Source organism: Stenella coeruleoalba, assembly GCF_951394435.1.
Source record: "Stenella coeruleoalba genome assembly, chromosome: 18".
Classification (NCBI taxonomy): domain Eukaryota; kingdom Metazoa; phylum Chordata; class Mammalia; order Artiodactyla; family Delphinidae; genus Stenella; species Stenella coeruleoalba.
The window spans coordinates 69,941,030-69,962,643 of record NC_137164.1 but is presented as its reverse complement, the minus strand read 5'-3'; the positions used below and the strand labels follow the sequence as shown (position 1 = coordinate 69,962,643).

Here is a 21,614-nt window from a genome sequence, read left to right as displayed (position 1 = left end):
GTCATCTGAAATTTGAGCAGAGCTTTGTTCTGATCCTACCCTCTCTCTCTCCCTTCACTTTCTCTCCTGCGGACCAGAGGCTCAGTAGGCTTTCACCTGGCACTTCCAGGCACGGCCAGAACATGAAGCCCCTCCCGGGAAAAATCCTAATCCTTCACCCCACCCGACAGGACCCCAATTTCCCTTTCCAGACCAGACCCAGTGAAGTAAAAGAGGCTGTTTGCGGGCAGGGCCTGGGCTAGCTTTCAGACTCTCGGGTGATGCTGGAGGTCAGAGTAGGGCAGCTGCTTGGAAAGCTGACGGACCCTGGGTATGTATGTGTCAAGTGCATGATTCTGCAGCTCTGCACCAGGCTGCCCCTCACCGCCCCCCAGCTTGGCTGGAGAAGAGCCAGCACAGCAGGTGCCAAGGTGCAGCGGCAGGGGGCGCGTTCAGCTCATGCGCCCTTGGCTGGCTGGCACGTGAGCCAAGAAGTGGGTCAGAGATCAGGAGATGCTTGGAGCCAGCCAGCAGGGCAGGGCCAAGTCACTCCACGCCTAGGAGTGGGAAGGGAGCCCTGACGGGAACGAGCTAGCTAATCATTTAGCTGTGGGAGTGAGAAGGGTGATGGGAGAGACAGGATCTCCAGGATCTAGCAAGCAGTCAGGCAGAGCTGATGGCAGCCCACCCATGCGGGGAAGACAGCTGAGGAAGAGCGCTCCTGGGACAGGGGGCTGCACCAGCAGTGAGCGTGAGTCACTGTCACCCTTTGTGGACGGGACTCAAGGTTTTCCCAGCAGCTTAATCCAAGATGAAGAGGCCATCGTCAGGGACCCCAGGGGCTGAGGCTTTTGGCTCAATTGGCTCCTTTGCTTGGTGGCCCCCCTGCTGCCCATAGCTCATGTTCATTCAAGTTATGGAATCAAGTTGCTCTGGAAACGCTGTTTTCAGGAAGTTCTTCAGTAAGTAAGTGACCAGTAAATTCAATTTTTACCAGCTTGGGTGCACTTAGGGTCACCCTGATGTCAGTATCCTGAGACCAGTGTGGTCCCTGGGTCAGCATCGTCACCGTGACCTGTGAGCTTGTCAGAAACGCGGACGCCTGAGGCCCACCCCAGACTTCCAGATTCAGAATCTGCCTTTTAACAAGACCCACCCGGGAGCTGTGAGCACGCTGAGTTTGGAGCAGCTCCTTTCTAAGGTATTTCTCTCAATCGCCTCCAAGCCAGACTGAGTTCCAGTATTTCCAGTTATCTGCTGGGTAACCTTGAATAAAGCGCTTCATTTCCTAGGCTCTCAAGTCCTCATCTGTGAAATGGGGATGCTAACCCTATTTAAGGTGATTAAACTGAATAATAAATTATAATTTGTCCTATAAATTGTGAATCATGATCCAAATATTCAATTTGTTTTGTTTTGCTTTGTTTTGTTTTTTTGCGGTACGCAGGCCTCTAACTGTTGTGGCCTCTCCCGTTGCAGAGCACAGTCTCCGGACGCACAGGCCCAGCGGCCATGGCTCACAGGCCCAGCCGCTCCGCGGCATGTGGGATCTTCCCGGACCGGGGCACGAACCCGTGTCCCCTGCATCGGCGGCGGACTCTCAACCACTGCGCCACCAGGGGAGCCCCAAATATTCAATTTTATTCTTATGCCGCATCCTGACCCAAAAATTGGATTATAAACTCCTAAGAATAGGAAGAATCTCTCCTCTACTTCTTTTTTATCTTCCTTATATGCTGAGGACAGCTTTCTGCTCATAATACGTTTGACCATTTGACATGCACAGAAATCAACCTCCCTTGGAACCTCAGATTCCCCCCCCACCGCAAAAAAAATTTCTAATTTCCATTCCTGATGTCAAGCACAAAGAGCTCCCATCACTTTGACCTAATCCTCTGAGGTTCATCCCTCCAAATAATTGTATTGTCTCTTGCTATGCAGCACTTTGTTACCATGGCAACACATACATAATTGTGTGTGTAAGTAACTGAGGGGGGCTTTCCTGGCCGCCTTCCCACCAGACAGTACAGAAAGCATCCTACCCTCCTGCATGCTACTCTCCCATAGGTTTGCATCAAAACCCTACAAGTTTCTCAAACGTAAATATTCTTTATGCACACTACAGACCAATACACACAGACAGAATAATACAGTAGGAAAACTAGTAGGGGAGTAAATTGATGGCCTGGGTTCCAGCTCAGAGTCTGATACTAATCGGCAATTTGATTTGTCACAAGGCACTGGACTTCTCAGGACCCAATCGCCCCCATTGCAAGGAGATGCTTTCCTGCGGCTTAACCCCTACAATGTTCTGTAATAGTCGGAGTTGATTTTAAGCGTCATTTAACTGAGATTATTGAACAAAGCTTCCCAGCATTAAACATTAACACAGCTCTTTTTATATGGCACAGTTCATTATCATGTCAATAAATGATTAATTAGAATTCTCTGTCTGGACCAATAATTTGGCAGGACTTTTATGATCCATAATTTGTGCTGTGTTGTAAGGTTACCTCTCGAAACTGACATACTAGCATTTATTGTTTTTTATTGCCTCTCTGAGGTGGCTTTTGAAGGAGACACCAGGTGACATATGTTTAAAAAGGGTTTAAAAGTTTGATGCAGTTGGAGTAGACAGTCCTCATCTAGTGAGGAGTAGAGGACAAGCGCTTCTGTGGACTTCTGTGAGAATTTGAGCAGAAAAGCCAGCAATGAATAATTCAACGGTCTGTTTGGCCAACGCAACAGTCTGCGATGGCGCGTCCTGTGTGCTGCCGGAGGATGATTTCAACACCACTCTAAGTGTGGTCCTGAGCACGGTCTTGACCATCCTGTTGTCTCTGGTGATGTTCTCCATGGGATGCAATGTGGAAATCGAGAAATTCCTAGGGCACATAAAGCGGCCATGGGGCATATGTGTTGGCTTCCTCTGTCAGTTTGGAATCATGCCCCTCACAGGATTCATCCTCTCAGTGACCTTTGACATCCTCCCCATCCAAGCTGTAGTGGTGCTCATCATGGGATGCTGTCCGGGAGGAACCACCTCCAACATCTTGGCCTATTGGGTTGATGGCGACATGGACCTGAGGTAAGATATCTAAACCTCCCAGTACTGCAATCACCTTGAATTAATCTTCTCAGAAGCCTGTGGCGTTGTGAATGGCCGTCTGATCTGCCACTGATCTAGGGTCCAGCTAAGAATTGAAACAGGAGACGAAATGCCTTTACTCGCCTTCCTATGCAGCTGCTTAGCTCTGCGAATTTAGGGGTTCTCTTTTGTGTTTGCGTTTTAAAATCTAACTCAGTTAACAAGGAGTTGTATAATTGCTGTTTCTCTTTGGGAAAAAAGTCAAAGTTTTTCAAAAAAGAAATCCTTTCCAAGCCACAAGCTGCAGCTGAGCAAGTTTTCCTTGTTGGTATCAGAAAAAAAGAAAAACAAGAAACACTTTCTTTGTGGTGATCAGGAGCTTTGAATGCAATCGTGAAACTAAGTTGTTCATTAAAAGTTAGACCCTAGGATGAGACAATGGCCAAGCACAGCCAGTTTTTTGGACAAGCTTTTTCTTGGTATAAGGTGTAAGAAAGATTTTGTACATTTGCTTCACTTCTACTGGCATTAAACAAAAAAAAAGAAAAGAAAAGAAAAGAAAACCTCTACAACAGCTTTTTTAAAATTATGCTTACCTTCCTATAAAATAAACAGAAAGTGGTTTCTCTGCTTCCCACAGAGTAATCTAAATTGCAATGCTTGCCCAATTCATCCTGTGCCAGTCTGAACTAGCATTGGAAAAAAAAAAAAAAAGTAATAGGAATAAGACAAAGCAGTAATGCAAGGACACCAAGAATTTTAACGCTGCAAGTTGAATAGACAAATGTCTTTTTCCTTCCCTCACCATTCCTCATTTCCTGTGAAAGGTATGCCTTTCTGCAAACCTGCCAGGTGTCAGTGTAACGAGTGCTTATTAAATACTGTACAGTAGGCAATGGGCTCTGTGCATCACGTTATAACACTCCGAAGTAAGAAGCTCATGTGTAGAAATGTAACCAGAGCAAAATGTCAGACTGGATTCCAGGTTGATCCAGTGCCTAGTGGGCAACTGGAAGCCTGCCACCTGAGCCCGGCTGGTGAGGATTTCTCCAGAAGCTTTAGAAAAGCCATACAAACAATATACCTTCACGTGACATCTCTCTCCCATAAGGAAATACCATCTCTTCCTTGCAATAGATTTTTTTTCTAAGGAAAGTCTTGTGAGGAGCAAAGGATGGCAAGTGCGCTTCAGGTTTAGTTAATCTGTGAACCACCCTACAGAGATAAGGCCTTGCTAGATTTCAACTTGGTGTGACCTGGGTGAAAGCACAGGGTTAAAATTCTACAGGCAAGTTGAGGGGAGTGAACTGAACTGAATACAGGACTTTGCCACCAAACATCTTTTACATAATATTTGTAACTTTTTAAGAAAACAGGAGAGTCTTGTGCCTCCACGAAATGGCACACGTGTCATCATTCTGTAAGACAGAAAAGTGTGTGTGATGCTGAGCTGAGCAGCTACTGGGGCAGATTCCCTTCTGGGGGCTGAAACTGTAAAAACCTAACCTACAAACTCCAAGTTACACTTTCCTGTGGTTTTAAGGAAATCTTGTTTCTCTGGAAACAGGAGATGATTATGTAATCTTATCTCCCTCACATAACAATGCCTGTAAGACGTAAGAACCAGAATTAGAATTTGAAACCTTGGTGGAAAACCCCCAGCTGAATCAGTATAGGTGAATCCTTCAGCAGCTCCTCTAATGGGACACGTGCCACTGAAAATTGTTAATTTTCATTCTAGAAAGTGCGCACTCCACAGATCTCCCTTGTCTTGTAAACAACACCAGCACACATCCAGTGCAGTCATCACCTCTCTAGCAACTTCACCTATCCGGAACTCAAACAAGACCCAGTGAAAGACTCTGTACACCCAAAGTAAATCATTCTTCATCTCACAGACGTTCCTCACACAGCACCCACTTACTCTCCCGATTGTAAAGCTCTAAAACTTTTTCCCAGCACAGAGGATGAAAAACAAGAAGTAGGGTGGAGCAAGTTGTTAGAAGGGGCAGGCCTATGTCCCACAGCAGCCAGTGGCCCCAAAAGCCTGACTGCAAAGGAAAAGATCAAAATGCCTCCAAAGAGAAGAAGCTAAGTCAGAAAGCACAGCAGCTCTGCATCACTATTTTAGGGACACACAGCTCTGTAAGCGTATCACCCAGAAGACATCACCACATTTTAGTGGAACAAGTAATAACGATAACCCATGATCACTGAAAGGACGTTAAATTATGCCTCTAGGAAGATCATGACATTATGCATTGCATATGTTAGAGGAAAAACTGTTGAAATATTTCTTCAGAGCAAATTAAGAAAGTGACACCTCAGCTATTGGGAAACAGTTTTCCAACACTTTTTATTCTTCTGGAGTGAGCAGTGGATAACTAAAGTCTCATGATCATTTATGTAGATACAATTCTATCTACCCTTTATATTTCCGATTCTGTCCTCTTGGAACTTTACCTTCTCCATTTCCACTTGAACTCTAGCAATGGCAGCGAAGACATGACTGTTTATACCATGACTGTTTATACCAAGACATGACTGTTTATTCCAGGTATCTGCACTAGTTGAGCAGATACCATATAACACCGGCAAAACAACTCCATCTGGCTTTAACTTCCTGGATGTGGTTCCTGGGAGAAACTGAATCATCTCCCCTTCACGCTGTCATCTCTTCCCAAACCTGGGAAACCATTGCATTCTGCAGTCTCTGGTGACTTCAACACACACACACACACACACACACACACACACACACACACACAGACGCACACAGACGCACACACAGCAAAAAAAGCAGACCTTACTAATGGAATCCTTGCTCATTGTAATACAGCAAGTAATATTTCAGCTCCTTCTTAGATCACTCCAGCCTAGAAAGTTGTGGGAATCTGATCCGTGAGCAAGTATTTTCACCTATTCTAGCTCTGCCGTGGGCGCGTTATGACAAAAATGTCTCAGGGAGAAAGGAAGGTGGTGCTGTCAGGTGAATTTGCTGGTGGCCCACAGTTTGGGGAACAAACACAGAGGCTTCCACCCCCTTGTGTCTTCTGTATACCCAAAGACTCCCCACTTTTTAATGTTTCCTTTCTTTAGCAATGGCCTCGGTCACACCACACAAGGATTTTCCTTTATTTTTTTAAATTTTTGTTGGAGTTGAGTTGATTTACAATGTTGTGTTAGTTTAAGGTGTACAGCAAAGTGAATCAGTTATACATACACATATATCCACTTTTTTTCTTTGGATTCTCTTCCCATACAGAGGATTGAGTGGAGTTCCCTGTACTACACAGTAGGTCCCTATTAGTTATCTATTTTATATATACTCGTGTGGATATGTCAGTCCCGATCTCCCAATTTATCCCTCCCCAACCCCTTAACCCCTGGTAACCCTAAGTTTGTTTTCTACATCCATGACTCTACTTCTTTTTCATAAATAAGTTCATTTGAATCCTTTCTAGAGATTGTCATACTGAGCGAAGTAAGTCAGACACTGAAAGACAAATATCATATGATATCGCTTACATGTGGAATCCATTTTCCTTTCTCTGACTTCTTCTTTGGGGAATCCCTGCCTCTGCATCCTTTCTTCAGGTTCCCCCAATTCCTTCACTGCTATGCACTGTCTACACTCCCTTTGATTATTTTCTAGATTTAAGAGTTTCTAAGTTTTCTTACTACAACCTTTGTTCTTTTGCCAAATGTTGTTACATTTTTCATCTTCCAACTTTGTGTTCACTGTTATTTTAGTTGTTCAAAATCCCTGACCCTCTGGCTTATCACAAATTCAAAGCAGTTCTTCCCATTTCAATGACACAAATGTCCAGCTCCTCTCTAATCTAAGAATTAATCCAACACTATTTGAATTCCCCTTTATTTTCCCTCAGAGGAACCAAGCTTTGTTTTGCTCTGCAGCATTTCTTTTTATTTACTAGCTAACATTTAGTGGACACTGTTAGGGGCCACTCACAGTATAAGTCCTCTAGGTGTATTTTAATCCTCAAACTAATCCTCTGAGGTTAGTACTATTATTTTCTGCATTTAATAGATGATAAAATTAAGGCTCCTATCCTTGACAGAGGTCATAGTCAGTACACGTGAGAGTCAGAATCGGAATCCAGACCTATTCACTTAGCCCTGTCCGGACTCTTAACCTCTGTTCAACACTATTTCTAACAATCATCATGTCTCCGCCTTCTAGCCCCACCTGTATACACTTCTTTTGATCTTTCAAACTTGGTGTTTCATTTCTAATATGATTATAATCTTTGCATTCCTTATCACGGACTTCACCAAATTCCTCAACATTCACTGAATTCTCATTTATTGCTTCCGAAAAGAAAAAAGAAGGAAAACTATTCTCCCTGGCAATGAATAGGACTAAGGAAAGAATTTAAACCAAGAGATTTTTTTCTGACGTTTTCTCTTATTCCAATATAAATGCAGGGTATAGTGTTTCCATTGTTGACATCTTTGCTCTTTGTAGAACTTCAAATTTTTTATGTAAAATGATTTTTCCTTGCTAATTTATTCTCCTACATTGTTCCTTAAAATCGTTTATCTGAGTTGGTTTTCATCTCATTTTGAGTGGCTCTGGCCATCTTTTCTCTTGCCTCTCTGCAGCATCTCATGGTCAAGGTGGCCACTAAATCTGAACCACTCCCTTCTCCAACTCCTGTTTTGTCGCTTCTCGTGGGCTTTAAGGAACCATTCTTGCCAAACTCAAGCCAGGACACAACTTCATAAGTTGTCTTAGCAATGAGACAGAATTGAAGCTTTCAGAAGGAAATTTGAAAGAAAAACAAGGGGAGGAGCAGACTTCCTTCTAACAGTTGTTCTCATGGTTTAAAACAAAAAATGGTCAGCCATCTCTTCATTGTGATGCAGGTAATGAACACTGCCCCCTTCTCCACCCCCATCCCATCATCTCCACTCTGGAAAGCATATTGGATGCACTGGAACAAAAGTAATTTTATTATGGGGATAACTTTAAATCCATCCTAATTTATTTCTTTAAATAAAAGATGAAAAAGAGAATGGCAAAGGAAGAGAGAGAGGGGAAAATCAAACTCCAGGATCTTACTTATAAGTAGGACAAAGCACTATTCGTAACAAATTAACTTATTATTCCGGTGTGGAACTCTGCCTTTAGCATCCTATTGCATATCTAAATTAAGTTAACGTGTCACCGTAACAGATCGAACTTCTTGGCAATGCTTTACATACATCCCCAGCACTGGTTATTGTTACACAATTTTAGCTCTACTAAGACAAGTATTTTTTTCTAAATCCTTTAAACATGTCTTAAGCGACTTCATTCTGGTTTTTAAAAAAATGATTATTATGCAAGGTAAGCCGCCGGATAAACACCACCCCATCCTTCATTTTGCCAAAACTGCTTAGTTAGATGCAATGAAACAAGCTTCCTCACCTCCAGCTGTTTTCCTTAGCAATGTGTAGGGTGGTTTGTGGTTTGGGGTTGTTTTTCCGGAGGGGAGGCAGGTGTTGTAAATAACTTAATATTTCCTTGAAGTCCACATACAATTCCTTTAAGAACTTACTACTCTGATAGTGCTACGGCTATTAGAGAAAGGGCCTTTCAGAAAAATCTCTCTAGCTTCCTGATTCTGTATTATGCTGAAACACAACAGAGACACACACACACACACACACAATGGCTGGATAGGGTTAGGGTTAGGGTTACAGTTAACTGGCTTTTAATGAGCGCCTTGCGTTATTCTAAGTACTGGACTCATTGGGTCCCTTAGTCCTCACAGCCTATGAGGTAGTGATGATTACGATTTTCTTCATTTCACAGATAAGGAAACTGGCAAAGGGAACTCAAGTAAATTACCCATAGTCATAAACGTGGCCACGCCTGCTTCCAAGCCAGCCGGTGTCTGGCCCAGCCGTTTAAGGGCTCCGTTTCCCAGGAAGAGAATATGCCCCCATACACAGGGCACTTTTCAGGGACCAAAAGACCCACTACCCAAAACCTCTCCTCCATCCACTGCAGTAGTGCTAAAAATAGCATCATTCCATGCCCTCCACTCCAAAGCCAAAGTCCACTTGCTAACCGTGTCCACTCACTCAAACACTGATGCTTCAGGAGGAGCGCTACCAGACCCTGGTGCTACTGGGCACCATCTGCTAAATTTCTTAGCAGAACTAGAACCCAGGCCCACCCTGCCTGCTTGCATGTTTTCCTTGGTTTTTGAAGTCAGCTTCCTCTCCTTCTCTCAAGCTTCGGGCGTTAGGGGAGTAATTTGTCTGCTTTAAGGAAAGACATTGAGGCTTCCTCCCTTGGACGTGCATTCTCCTCCAGGGGCCACGGAGGCCCGTCTCACCCCGAGCAGACAGAGCAAAGCCCCTGACGTCTTGGCGGGTATAAATGTGTCTGCTGTTCTCTGATTGGAGGTTCGAAGGGTGGCATGTCCAAGCACCTTGTACCTTGTTTTAACAATGAGTTTATACAGTCACAAAATATCTTCTCTGATCCTTGAGAACCAATGGGGAGGGAGGGGTGGCACAAGACAAAGTAGAAAGACACGAAATACAGATCTCACCATCTTTTCCCCGGTGTGGCCCCGCACAGACCAGGGTACATGTGTATTTCTGTCCATCGGACCGGATGGTGCTGCCGGCGGAGGGTCTTTGGCAGGACTTTCTAATCACGCACCGAAAAATGAAACAACCTCTCCCGTAGAAAACCCAGTTGGCTGTATCACCCTGCCCGTTTCCTTTCAGCATCAGCATGACCACATGCTCCACGCTGCTTGCCCTGGGGATGATGCCGCTGTGCCTCTTAATCTATACCAAAATGTGGGTCGACTCTGGGATAATCATAATTCCCTATGATAAAATAGGTAAGTCATTCCTCCACCAGATTGCTTAACCCGGCCCTCCTCCCCTCTGCTTGTCCCTGGGTAGATCCTCGGGCCAGGCTCAGACCCAGCTAGACCTTACTTCTCACACCAGCAGCAGTTTGTGCCCAGTTAGGATTTCAGGACAAGTCTCGCCTGCGTTTGAATGAGGACTGGCCGCATGTGAATTCTAAAGCTTGACGCCGTGGGAGAACTGGTTTTGTCCTCCACTGAAATCACCAGGGAGGGGGCTGACGGAATGGACCCCCGTACACAGCCGTGTGGACCTGAGGAGGCTGGGGCTGCCGACGCACAGGAGGCTCTGTCCTTCCCTTATCCCAGGGCACAACGGGTCCAGGGCGCTCCGGAACACTCATATTGAACAAATACAAAAAGCATTCTATTTATGGTTTCAAAATAGGGCACCCGGTAAGCAATGGCCATGAGAACCCTCCACATATAAATAGTGAGTTCCATGAGAAACACACTATTTATAACCCTCCACTGGGAACCACGTCGTGATTCAGAAGTTGATCTACTGGCCCAGCTTGTGTACCAGGCCCTGGGAGTCAAATGTGCAAGTTATATCTCTGTCTCCACTCAGCTCCCAGATGGTCACCCCCAGCCCCAAAGGGCTTTATTTCCTGTTTCTGGGAGAACAGATATTGGTGGGAGGTTAAGTCATTGGTGGAACATGGGGTCAAGGGCAGGACAAGACAGTTCCTGGTCTACCCAAACCAAGCATCCGCTAGAACCACGGTCATCAAAGATGAGATGTAAGTGAACTAGTACCTCAGTACCAATGGCCAGCTACTTGACATGCTAAACAGCTTTTTTCAGCTGACCTTGCAGACCAGTGTCTCCCTGATGGGCTGCCTCAAAGAGGTGCAGGGGTCCCGTGGAAGGGAACATGTGAGCAAAGACTGAACAGTGCCTCAGAAAGATGTTTGTAAACAGGATTCCTGTTGACACGGGAAGCTGGGCTGGATGGCTTCCATTTCTAAGAAAAACTGTTTCTGTGATAAAAACATGATTCGGGTCTACACAACTGAGTTAGAACAAACTCTGGAACACTCACGGGGGACAATCTGTTTTGCAATATTTTCTCACAGAGTCTACTCTATTCCTACCATGGCCATTAGACATCCTCCCCACACATATAAAAAAGTGGTCCTTTCTGGCACACCTTGTTCAGTGTGGGATTTCTCCTCACGTGGTCCTTCTACAGACCCCAGGGAGCTCCTTCCTATCAGATGTCATCTCCTGCAAGCAGGCTTTAGGGTGACCCTGTACAGCCACCTGCCTGTGCCTCATGCTGCTCAACTCTCCGTCTGCTCCCTGGGAGGACACCTTCCTTCAAGGAAAAGAGCGCAGTCTGCTTGAGTGGTGTGCACTGTAGGCCTCTCACAGAACGTGTCTGCTGAATGAGGAGTTTTAATTCTATATTATTTGTCGTTGAAGAAAAAAATGTAAGCCTTAAAATAGGCTCCTCTTGATAGTCATTCCCTCCTGGAAAATGCCCCATGGCGATATTGGGAAATTCTAACTACAGTGTGAATGACTGATAGCACCTTCTTCAATGTGAATAAATTTTGAAAAGAAGAGAAAGTGAGTCATTAGTACCTGAAAGGAGGAAAAGGTCATCCTACAAGGCATAAAGGGCAAAAAGAAAAGAAAAAAGAAAACAGAAGGAGAGAGAAGTGAAGAGGAAAAGATAAAAAGTTTTAAAATGAGAGTTTGAAAAAACAGAAGTATTAACTCTGCTTAGTCACCATTTTGTCCTTGTCCTTTTTCCAACCTAACCTTCTTGCTACCCTTTAATGTAGAAAACACACAACCTGATTAATTCACAAGATGTTTTTGATACTTTTCAATGAGGCAATTAAGTAAGGCTCGGGGTATGTGTTTAATTTGTCCAAGATGACCAGGGAGCTGGAAATAACCCTCGACCTGCTCTCCACTCTGCTCCGTTGGCCGGCCTATTGGGCCCAGTTTCCGTACGGTGCTCATCACGTTCTGATGATTCAATAAACACCCCCTGAGCCCCTTCAGATGGTGACATCTGGATGGAGGAGGGAGGCAGCTTGCGCAGCTGGTACCACTGCAAACACTGCAGAAAGCTCCCATGCCACCTCTTCCATCCCCTGCATGTCTAGGACCACAACCCGTGTATCCACTTCCCCATCTGATTCTCACAACTGCACCATGCATTAGACATAATTCTGGCCACTTCACAAATGAGGAAACTGAGGCTGGGAGGCTTAAATGATTCACCTGGTTCTCACAGTTTGCGAATAAGGTTCAGCTCCGAGTCTGTCTGGCTCCAAGTTCTACTCCGCGACTCTGTTTCCCACTCGCTTTTCTTCTTTTTTCTTTGTCCCTTTCTTCCCTCCTGTACCTGCCGTGTAACCTTGATTACAGACCAAGCTATGGTTCGAACAGTGCAACTGAAAGCGATGCTCTCTCGTCTCGAAGGACAGGCATTTGCCACAGAGAGCTCAGGCACGTGGGGAATAAGAAACACAAATCTCTAGGCCTCTGGAGAGTAAAGAATTCCAGGCGGGAGTCACACACTCTGAGTGGGATGAAGGGCAAAGAGTGTCTTTTCCAGCCAACGTTGAGTCCCGGAAAATCTTTATCCGGTCTCGTCTGGTCAAGAGGGGAAATGCAATTCTGCCATTACCTTTGGCCACTGGTCCCGCTTGTGTGTTTATCTGGTAGCCCTGGGCTGCCCCCAAGAGATTACGACTCAGCAGAGAGGGGCCGAACACGGGCTGGGCTGCCTTTGCACAGATCCAACCCATGACAAATACATTACCAAAACCTAACCGCACTCACATTCCAATCACAGTATTGGCACCTAGATTTAAGCGACCGCAGTGCAACCAATTTGTATCAAGACGGCTTTCCTTTAAGGCCTACAAACATCCATTCAGGGAACAGTCTGGACACCCAGAGGAGGAAGTCTCCTCCCAAAGTAGCGGGATGTAAGGATACCCAAAGGGGATTCTTCTGTGGGCTCTGACCAGTACATGTATCAGTGACCTTGTTCATTTCCTTTATTCCACCGTTTTCTCCTTACTCTTTCATCCCTAAATTTTTTTTTTTTCTTTTCCTGCTCTTGGTACCCTTAGCTATTACTTAATCCCATTGAGTAATTTCTGGGAAAAAGTAATTGCAGACCCTTCTATCCCCAGGAGGGCCAGAAGGCTACAAAGACATTATGTCTTCATCACTATTATATTCATTCTAAATTGATATTTACAGCCCTGGAATCTAGAATCCATTTCCCAGTCCTAGTTCAATCTACGCCAGTACCAGACAACAACCACTCTCAGAATTTCATTCTTCAATTCCACTTTCTCCTACTACTTTAAAAGGATGTTTGAAAAAGAAACAGCCTGTGAGAAGTTAGAAGTTGTTTAGTGCCATATTATATAAAAGCAGCCGTCGGACAAATGAGTGTTAAACAACATGGAGAAACAAACCACAGGTCACAGGAACAGCAGTAAGTTTAACGCAGAGAATCTGAAGTATGACTCTTTTATCTGGCTGGGTGAGCACATTCCTGCAAAGAATTATAATTACTTGAGAGGTCGACAAATCTATTACCTCACGGAAAATTTAAAGCACGCTTTTTCAACCTATTCTTTCACTTCCCTGCCGCAGATCTGAATCACCCAAGTCAGTCTTAACCGGAAGTCATTAGCCACAGGGTGCCTGGAGAATTCTGAACTTTTTTCTTTTATTTCTACTACCGTGAAGTAACAGACAGATGTTAAATATCATCTTTGTACACCCCAAGAATACACGCGCGCACGCACGCACACACACACACACACACACACACACACACATACTTTGAAAAGGTATTTTTCCTAAGATATCAAGATCCCAAGGCCACATAAGCCAAGATTCTGACAAATGGAAACTAAAAGATATTGATTGGCAGCATAAAGAACTCTAAAAAAAATTAATCCAGGATTTAGGGAAAGGACTTATATCATCGATATTATCCATTTTCCACCAGAAATACTGAATTATTTACTGGAGTAGGTAAAGAAGCAGAGTTTGGGGGGTGAGTTGTTTTTTAAATTATTTAGTGTATTCAGGAAGGGAGCCTGATCTACCTCCTAAACGTTTTTTGGGGCCGCTTACTCTCGTTTTGCTCTTTCCTGTGCTGTATTCTGTTGATCAAATTGCCCTCTGTCACCTGCAGGTATATCTTTGGTGGCTCTTATTGCTCCTGTTTCCATTGGAATGTTTATTAATCACAGATGGCCCGATAAAGCCAAGATCATACTTAAGGTAAGTGTCCCATGCCACAGGCAGCATGGTCAAGTGGCCCAGAGTGTGCACTGCATCGATGGGTCTCTCCATCTACTGAACTGGTTTTACTCACTGTATTATAAAGCCCCTTCTAGAGGGTCTTAAAGTTATTCGACATGCAGCCCACTCTTCTAGAACACCCTTGAATCTAGGGGTAAGACAGGAATTGTCTTACCACAACCACAGGGCAAGTTTCTATCCGCGCTTTGAGATTCCCAATTCAAACTTTACCTCTTGGTTTTATTCTACTCTGTACACCGACGGCACTTTGCTTTTATCTCTGTTATGTGGGTTTGTATTATAAAATATATCTAGACAGCTGTCTTAGAAAAGAAATCGTATCTTTCTTATCCCTGTATCTATACGGCCATCTGTACCTGGCAATTGGTAGATTTTATATACACATTTATATATACATAAAAATAATAATATATAACTATATATATAAATGATGATATACATAATTAGCAACAATTCATTCCGTTTTACCAACTATATTCTAGCCACCTGATGGAGATAGACAATATAGATGATATAGACAAATATAGACATGGATAGATTCCACTTCTCATGGGGGCAAAATAAGACACTTGGTGTCCTCTGTTTCTCTGGACCAGAAAAAAAAATGTTAACATCCCCGATTTTTTTTTAATGTGAAAAGGAGAAAGCAATAACAGTGTTTTGTTTGTCCATGCCTTTTTAACTTTTATAGAATTTTATCTCCATTTTCTCATTATCATAACAATCATAAAATGTGACTCAGGTAAGATTTCATCCTCAATTACAGATGAAACATCTACGACTCAGAGAGGTTTCATGATTGACCTAAGGAAGGCAGGCAGGAGGACTTGAATCTGGAAGCCAGCTCTTCTAGTTCTTATTGGAGTGGGTTTTCTTCCTCTCTGACAAGGATAATTTGCAACTAGAACATCTTCTTCAGGCTGAGTACGGACTCTCAATTGGTCCTGTTAAGCTTCTTAAAGATTAAACCGTGGGAAAAGCCCCAGCATTTCTGGTGGGTCTACCGCGGCCGTCGGGCAAGGGTTACACAGAAAGGTCACTTATTCTCACTTTCCCAGAGAGAAAGAGATGCTTAGGCTTCTTCTCTGACAAGAATATTTGGATTTGCATTGCCTCACGATTGCTGCATCTGCTTATGTCTTTCTTGCAGGTTGGGTCCATCACAGGCATCTTGCTTATTGTGCTCATAGCTGTGGTCGGAGGAGTACTGTACCAGAGTGCCTGGATCATTGAGCCCAAACTCTGGGTTATAGGAACCCTATTTCCCTTGGCCGGTTACTCCCTAGGGTTTTTTCTGGCCAGAATAGCTGGTCAGTCCTGGCACAGGTATGGTGTTTTGGTAAATCAGACTAGCAATCTTCTTCTGTAATAGCTGCTGTATTTGTTTGCTAGGGCTGCTGTAACAAAGCACCACAAACAGTGGTTTAAACAACAGAAATGTGTCTCCCAGTTCTGGAGGCTAGATGTCCAAAATCAATGTCAGCAGGATTGGCCCTTTCGGAGGGATAAAGGGGATCCGTTCCAGCCTCTCTCCTTGGCTGGTAGATGACCATCTTCTAGCTATTTCTCTCCACATTGCCTTCCTTCTGTGCATGTCTCTGTGTCCAAACTTCCCCTTTTTATAAGGACACCAGTCATGTTGAATTAGGGTGCATCTGAATCACCTTGTCTTAACTAATCGTATCTTTAGTGACTCTATTTCCAAACAAGGGCACAATCTGAGGTACTGAGGGTTAGGACTTCAGCATATGCATTTGGGAAAATACAATTCAACCTACAACAGCTGTACATACTGATGCAGATTCAAAGTTTCTCACCTGTAATAACATTACCCTATTTCTGAATACATCATTCTATACAGACTCATTCATCCCTAAATTATGCAAGTCCCCCAGAAAGAAAACACTGACTGCCTCTGTTCAGATCCTCCTGGACCATTCCCCCAGGTGCAAGTTGGCCTCTTCCATTGTCACGCGTCCTTATTCTCCAAACAAAGTGACTTCAGCCGAAGCACCCAGGTTGGCCTTGTGATCCACAAGGGTTCCTCAGGCCAGAAACAGGATGCACTCATGATCCACAAAGCGCTGGGTATCAGAACTTGTTTTAGCGTGTATGGGCTTTCCTCTCTGACTAGAGCATCGGAATCAACATTTAATTTTATTTTATAAAGAAATATTTAATCAATATTGTATTTAATAAGGATATATTGCTTATTAATAAATGCTATCCATATACTAAATATAATATAAATAATCTCTGTGTATATATGCACATATAGAAATAGATGACACAGATACTTCCACTGCTCAGAGGGCAAAATAAGTTAATTGGTGTTCCTTGTTCCTCTGGACAAGAAAATATTATAATCCCCAATTTTTTTAATTTGAAAAGGAGAAAACAGTAACAGCGGCTTTTGTTTACATAAAGCTTTTTAACTTTTGTAGAGGTTTATGTCCATTTTCTCATTATCATAATGATCATAAGGGTGACTAGAGCAAGATTTTATCTATGTATATGTAGAGAAAAAGTGATAAAACATTTATTTATATTATAATGTATTATCTAATAATATGTTAATGAGTTACATATTTGTTTAATATAAATAAAACTATATAGTGAATACATACATTAAAAACAGATATATGTATACGCACATACACATGTACTTGTTCTCATATCTGCTTTTTTTCCGGAGTAAATATTTTTTTAAATTGAGGCTTAATTGACAATGTTGTGTTAGATTCAAGTGTACAGCAAAGTGATCGTTATACACATATGCATATTATTTTTCAGATTCTTTTCCTTTATAGGTTATTACGAGATATTGAATATAGCTCCCTGTTCTAGACAGTAGGTCCCCTTGCTGTTCACCTATTTTATATATAGTTTGTGTATCTATTAATCCCAAACTCCTAATTTATCCCTCCCCACCCACCGCTATCCCCTTTGGTAAGGGTAAGTTTTCTACGTTCATATCTGCTTTTTTTTTTTTTAAACATCTTTATTGGAGTATAATTGCTTTACATTGGTATGTTAGTTTCTGCTTTGTAACAAAGTGAATCAGTTATACATATACATATGTTCCCATATCTCTTCCCTCTTGCGTCTCCCTCCCTCCCACCCTCCCTATCCCACCCCTCTAGGTGGTCACAAAGCACCAAGCTTATCTCCCTGTGCTATGTGGCTGCTTCCCACTAGCTATCTATTTTACGTTTGGTAGTGTATATATGTCCATGCCACTCTCTCGCTTTGTCACAGCTTACCCTTCCCCCCTCCCCATATCCTCAAGTCCATTCTCTAGTAGGTCTGTGTCTTTATTCCTGTCTTACCCCTAGGTTCTTCATGTCTGTCATACAGAGTGAACTAAGTCAGAAGGAGAAAGACAAATACCATATGCTAACACATACATATCTGCTTTTAATGTTATACAATAACAAAGCAAAACAAGTACACTCCAAACAAACCAATGAAAACATAGGTTCTCGGAACATTTCTTTCAGGTGTCGAACAGTTGCTTTGGAAACAGGGATGCAGAATACACAGCTGTGCTCCACCATCGTCCAGCTCTCCTTCACTACCGAGGAGCTCAACCTCACATTCACCTTCCCACTCATCTACAGCATCTTCCAGCTCATCATGGCAGTAATATTCTTAGCACGTAAGGAACACTGATCATCACATTTCATTGTGATGTGCTTCTTTGAGAAATCCTGGAGTTGCTAGTACGGCATTTTTTAATTCCCTTTTTCTGGTAGTGAAATCAACAGGTGGGAAAGGCCACCGATAATATTATCACGACTTCCCGACTGCTGATGAAAAAAATTATAATCTTACCAAAACGTTCTAGCAAAGGGTATTTTTAAGTGAAAAGTAAGGGAGGTTGATTCTCTCCACTGACTTTCTTTTTCTCAGTAATTAAGGAGCATATTAACCTGTTAGGACCATTTTATAGTGTGCCTTCCTACCTGCTTCCAGGAACCCTGAACTGGTCATTTTTCTCAAATCATCATCTTGATATGCTTAGTATATATGTAGGATATTTATCAGAAAATTAGTATACAAGGGATGTTTGTCAGGCTAAGTTATATTGGAAGACATGTATGTATGTGCATATATGTGTGTATATATATATTTTTTATAATAACCATACAATTGAAATAGTTGAAGCAAACATGTTCTTTATTTCAAGTACTAAGAATAGCCAACTTGATTTTTAATTTCACTCTAATGTAGCATATAGCTTTGATCCATTAGCCCCTGCCACCTGCTGGCTTTCACCTACTTGAAACTTTTCTTTATATTTTGTTTTCTAAGTACTGGTCATATTTGACCTTTATTTTCAAATTCTGGGGATTTTTTTTGGGGGGGGGGTTGGTTTAATAAAGAAACTTCCTCTTAAAGCTTAGTGGCATTTTAATGAGGATTGTATAGTGAAAGTGAATGAAAAAATAATGTGACTCTTAAGTGACACAATGACCAGAGGTACAGTTTTGTATAGGCTGAGGTTTGGTTTTTCACTTAGCTCCAACAGATGTTTAACTGGCCCATAGGAGTTAATCACTCTCTGTGCTATCATCTTGAATGTCATTCTCGAAGCAGAGTTGTCCTTTCCAGTACAGGACCCTCTGGACCCATTAGAAACGTTCCACTGACTTATCACTGGCACAGGAGGGAGGGCTCCACGGCCTAATTACCTTGTTTACCTGTATGATGGAGATGTACCAGGTTTGGTACACTGTGGGATTTTCCCAAATAATACTAGTGGTGTCTACTAGCCAAACCAGAGAAAGTAGATTGGTGATAGGACAATTACATAGATTTACTAGTTAAATAACTAATTCAAAAGGGATTAGTAGATAAGCTGAAGGAATAATGGAAAAGTGGGCAATAGTATTGCTCTTGTATTTTCCCACAGTTTTAGCAGCAAGAATGAAAACAAGGATATGCAATGCCGGGAAACATATTTTGGTGTAAGGATTAGAAGTCTAAATACTTTGGGGGACAAGAAAAGGAAAGAAGGAAGGGAAGAAGGAAGGGAGGGAAATAAATAGTTTGGTTAAATAAAATCAGTGATAAGTTGAGGGATTCCCGGCTCAAAACAGTTTATAATAAAAGTGTTGGGATATTGTAATTAACCACAAGCTCAATTCAATAGAGTCAATAGCTCAGTGGCTTCAAAACTAATATATTAGTAGAAGGGCAGAGACCAACCAAGGGGATATTGACCTTGACATATTAAGACCTTGGAAGCAGGCTATTGTCTCTCTCAGCTGTGTATCATCACAAGAGTTACTGTTTACTGAGCACTTACTACTCTCGCAGGGCTGTGCTAGGCCCTTTACCATTTTATCTCACAGTTGCCCTCTGAGATAGACAGTATTATTATACCAAGTTTAAGTGTGAGGTATTGGGAACTGAAGGTGCCAATAAATAACACTTTCTTTTCCCCTGTAGACTTTGGAACCAGATGAGAAGTGGAAGAAAAAAGAATCAGATATTTAGATAACAAAATAGCCCTTTTATTATAGATCAAGCTTAATTAAAAAATATGGCTCAAAACAACGACCACATGGGCTTGGTAATACCGTCCCTCTCCACTGCTTCCTACATGTCCATGTAGCACACGCACACACACATCAACTGCAGGCCAGTCTGTCCAGGTGTGAGCTGACCTCAAATATATGCTGAGAAATGGCTGCCACCAGAGACTAGCAGCTTCATGGAAGAATCACCCATCAGCCAAGGCTCCCCCATCATAGGAAAGAGAGTGAAGGCTGGGAGAGAGTTATTCCAGCTCAAGTCCTCCAACACAGACCAGTAGACCAAGGTCCTGACAACACCCCTTAGCTTGTAGCATATTATTGAGGACTAGTGCATAACTGGGAGACAGTAGGGACAGAATAAACGTCTGCTGTTGTTGTTATTGGTGAGTACCACCTACAGGGCTTATGCCTGCAGAAATCAGGGGAGCAAATAGCCCTTAACTGTGTGCTAGGTCCTTCTGAAGTGCAGTCACCCCTCTTACCATGAGCGATCATGGAACTAAGAATGGTGATCACGCTCTCTAAGTAGCCTCCAGCCCACAGAAAATGCCAACTGCTTTTTGAGACATAGATTATAATCACTGTCCAAAGTAAGTCTGCAGCTTATTATTATGAAATTTGCTTAACCTGCTGTGTATTGTTTTCTAGTCTATATAGCATACAAGAAATATTACAGAAAAAACAATATGGAACTTCCAGAGGGCAAAGGCAATGAACCAGTCCCTGAGTCATCATTCCAAAAGGAGAATGAAGGATTTCAACCAGATGAAAAGCACACACCAGTGGACCAAAAGGAAAAATTCTAAAGAATACGCATCAGCTATAACAATATTTAATTATTTGTTTTGATGGGATATTTGGCAGAAAAAACGTTAAGGAGAAAATTTAAGTTTGAACTGAATTCATGTATTGGTTTTGGTACCATGTGACTGGTGGTCCAAATCCTTAATGTGACAAATATTTATACATATATATATATATATATTCTGTCTTTGAATATGCCCCCAAAATATCCTCAAACCTCAGACTAAACCCAACATAAGAAACACTGAGAATTTAATAACCAAATTAGAATCAAGCCCATAACTCGTCAAGGGTTTTGTATAAGCGTTGCTCTGACGTGGGAGTCCAATGATGCCCACTTGACCTTTTTAGGAAAAACAGAATTCTTTCAAATGGCTTGAATTTGGCCGCTCTTCAAGCCCTGGAGAGAGACTTCCTCTAGGCTTGCCTGTGTGACACTGGCTACTATGACAGCCATTTGGTTCATGCAAAGCTCCCACAGTAGGCAACATAGAGCAGGGAGGTGGTGGAAGACACAAAGACAGAAGTATTGGAAGAAACTCGACTGCTCTAGTGGGTGAACTCCATTCCATGGGAGATCATGGGAAATACATGGAAAAGCACAGATAACAAAAACTTGCTTGCAATGCAAGACAAGAGTCAATTAGGTGTGCAAAAGTAGCGGGTAAGAATGAAGTCAGGGGGCCACGCGGGAAGTGAGTAAGTATCAAACAGTGTTTCAGGAAGAAGAGGACAAGCCCAGGGCCCAGAAATGGGAAGAGCATCACCAAGTGAGTCCCTGGGATTCTGTGAGCCGGTCTAACAGGAGGAAGCAAAGAGGATTTGGCCAATGGCAGCGGAGTCTCATGGCAACGGGGAAGCAGCTGGCCGACAGTTGGGTGTCTCCATGACGGGGCTAATTTAATCTCCTTTCCCTCATTCCACAGCAAGATGTGGTACCTCCTTAATTCAGTTCAGAGTGGTCTAGTTCCATTTGCTATTCAG

The 21,614-nt window shown here is 42.9% G+C and overlaps 1 protein-coding gene and 1 long non-coding RNA gene across 2 annotated transcripts in view; one reads left to right on the top strand and one right to left on the bottom strand.

Moving 5' to 3' along the window:
• LOC307176882 overlaps nucleotides 1–21,614 on the bottom strand; it is a 129,728-nt gene that overhangs the window by 18,959 nt on the left and 89,155 nt on the right. The window lies entirely within an intron of this gene.
• Nucleotides 2,691–20,642, top strand: SLC10A2 (solute carrier family 10 member 2; the record flags this gene model as incomplete). The annotated part of the gene is made up of 6 exons (XM_079902648.1): nucleotides 2,691–3,067; nucleotides 9,818–9,936; nucleotides 14,153–14,241; nucleotides 15,434–15,609; nucleotides 17,784–17,941; nucleotides 20,475–20,642. 6 exons carry the CDS (start codon nucleotides 2,691–2,693, stop codon nucleotides 20,630–20,632), a joined length of 1,077 nt encoding a protein of 358 aa, XP_079758774.1. The 3' UTR covers nucleotides 20,633–20,642.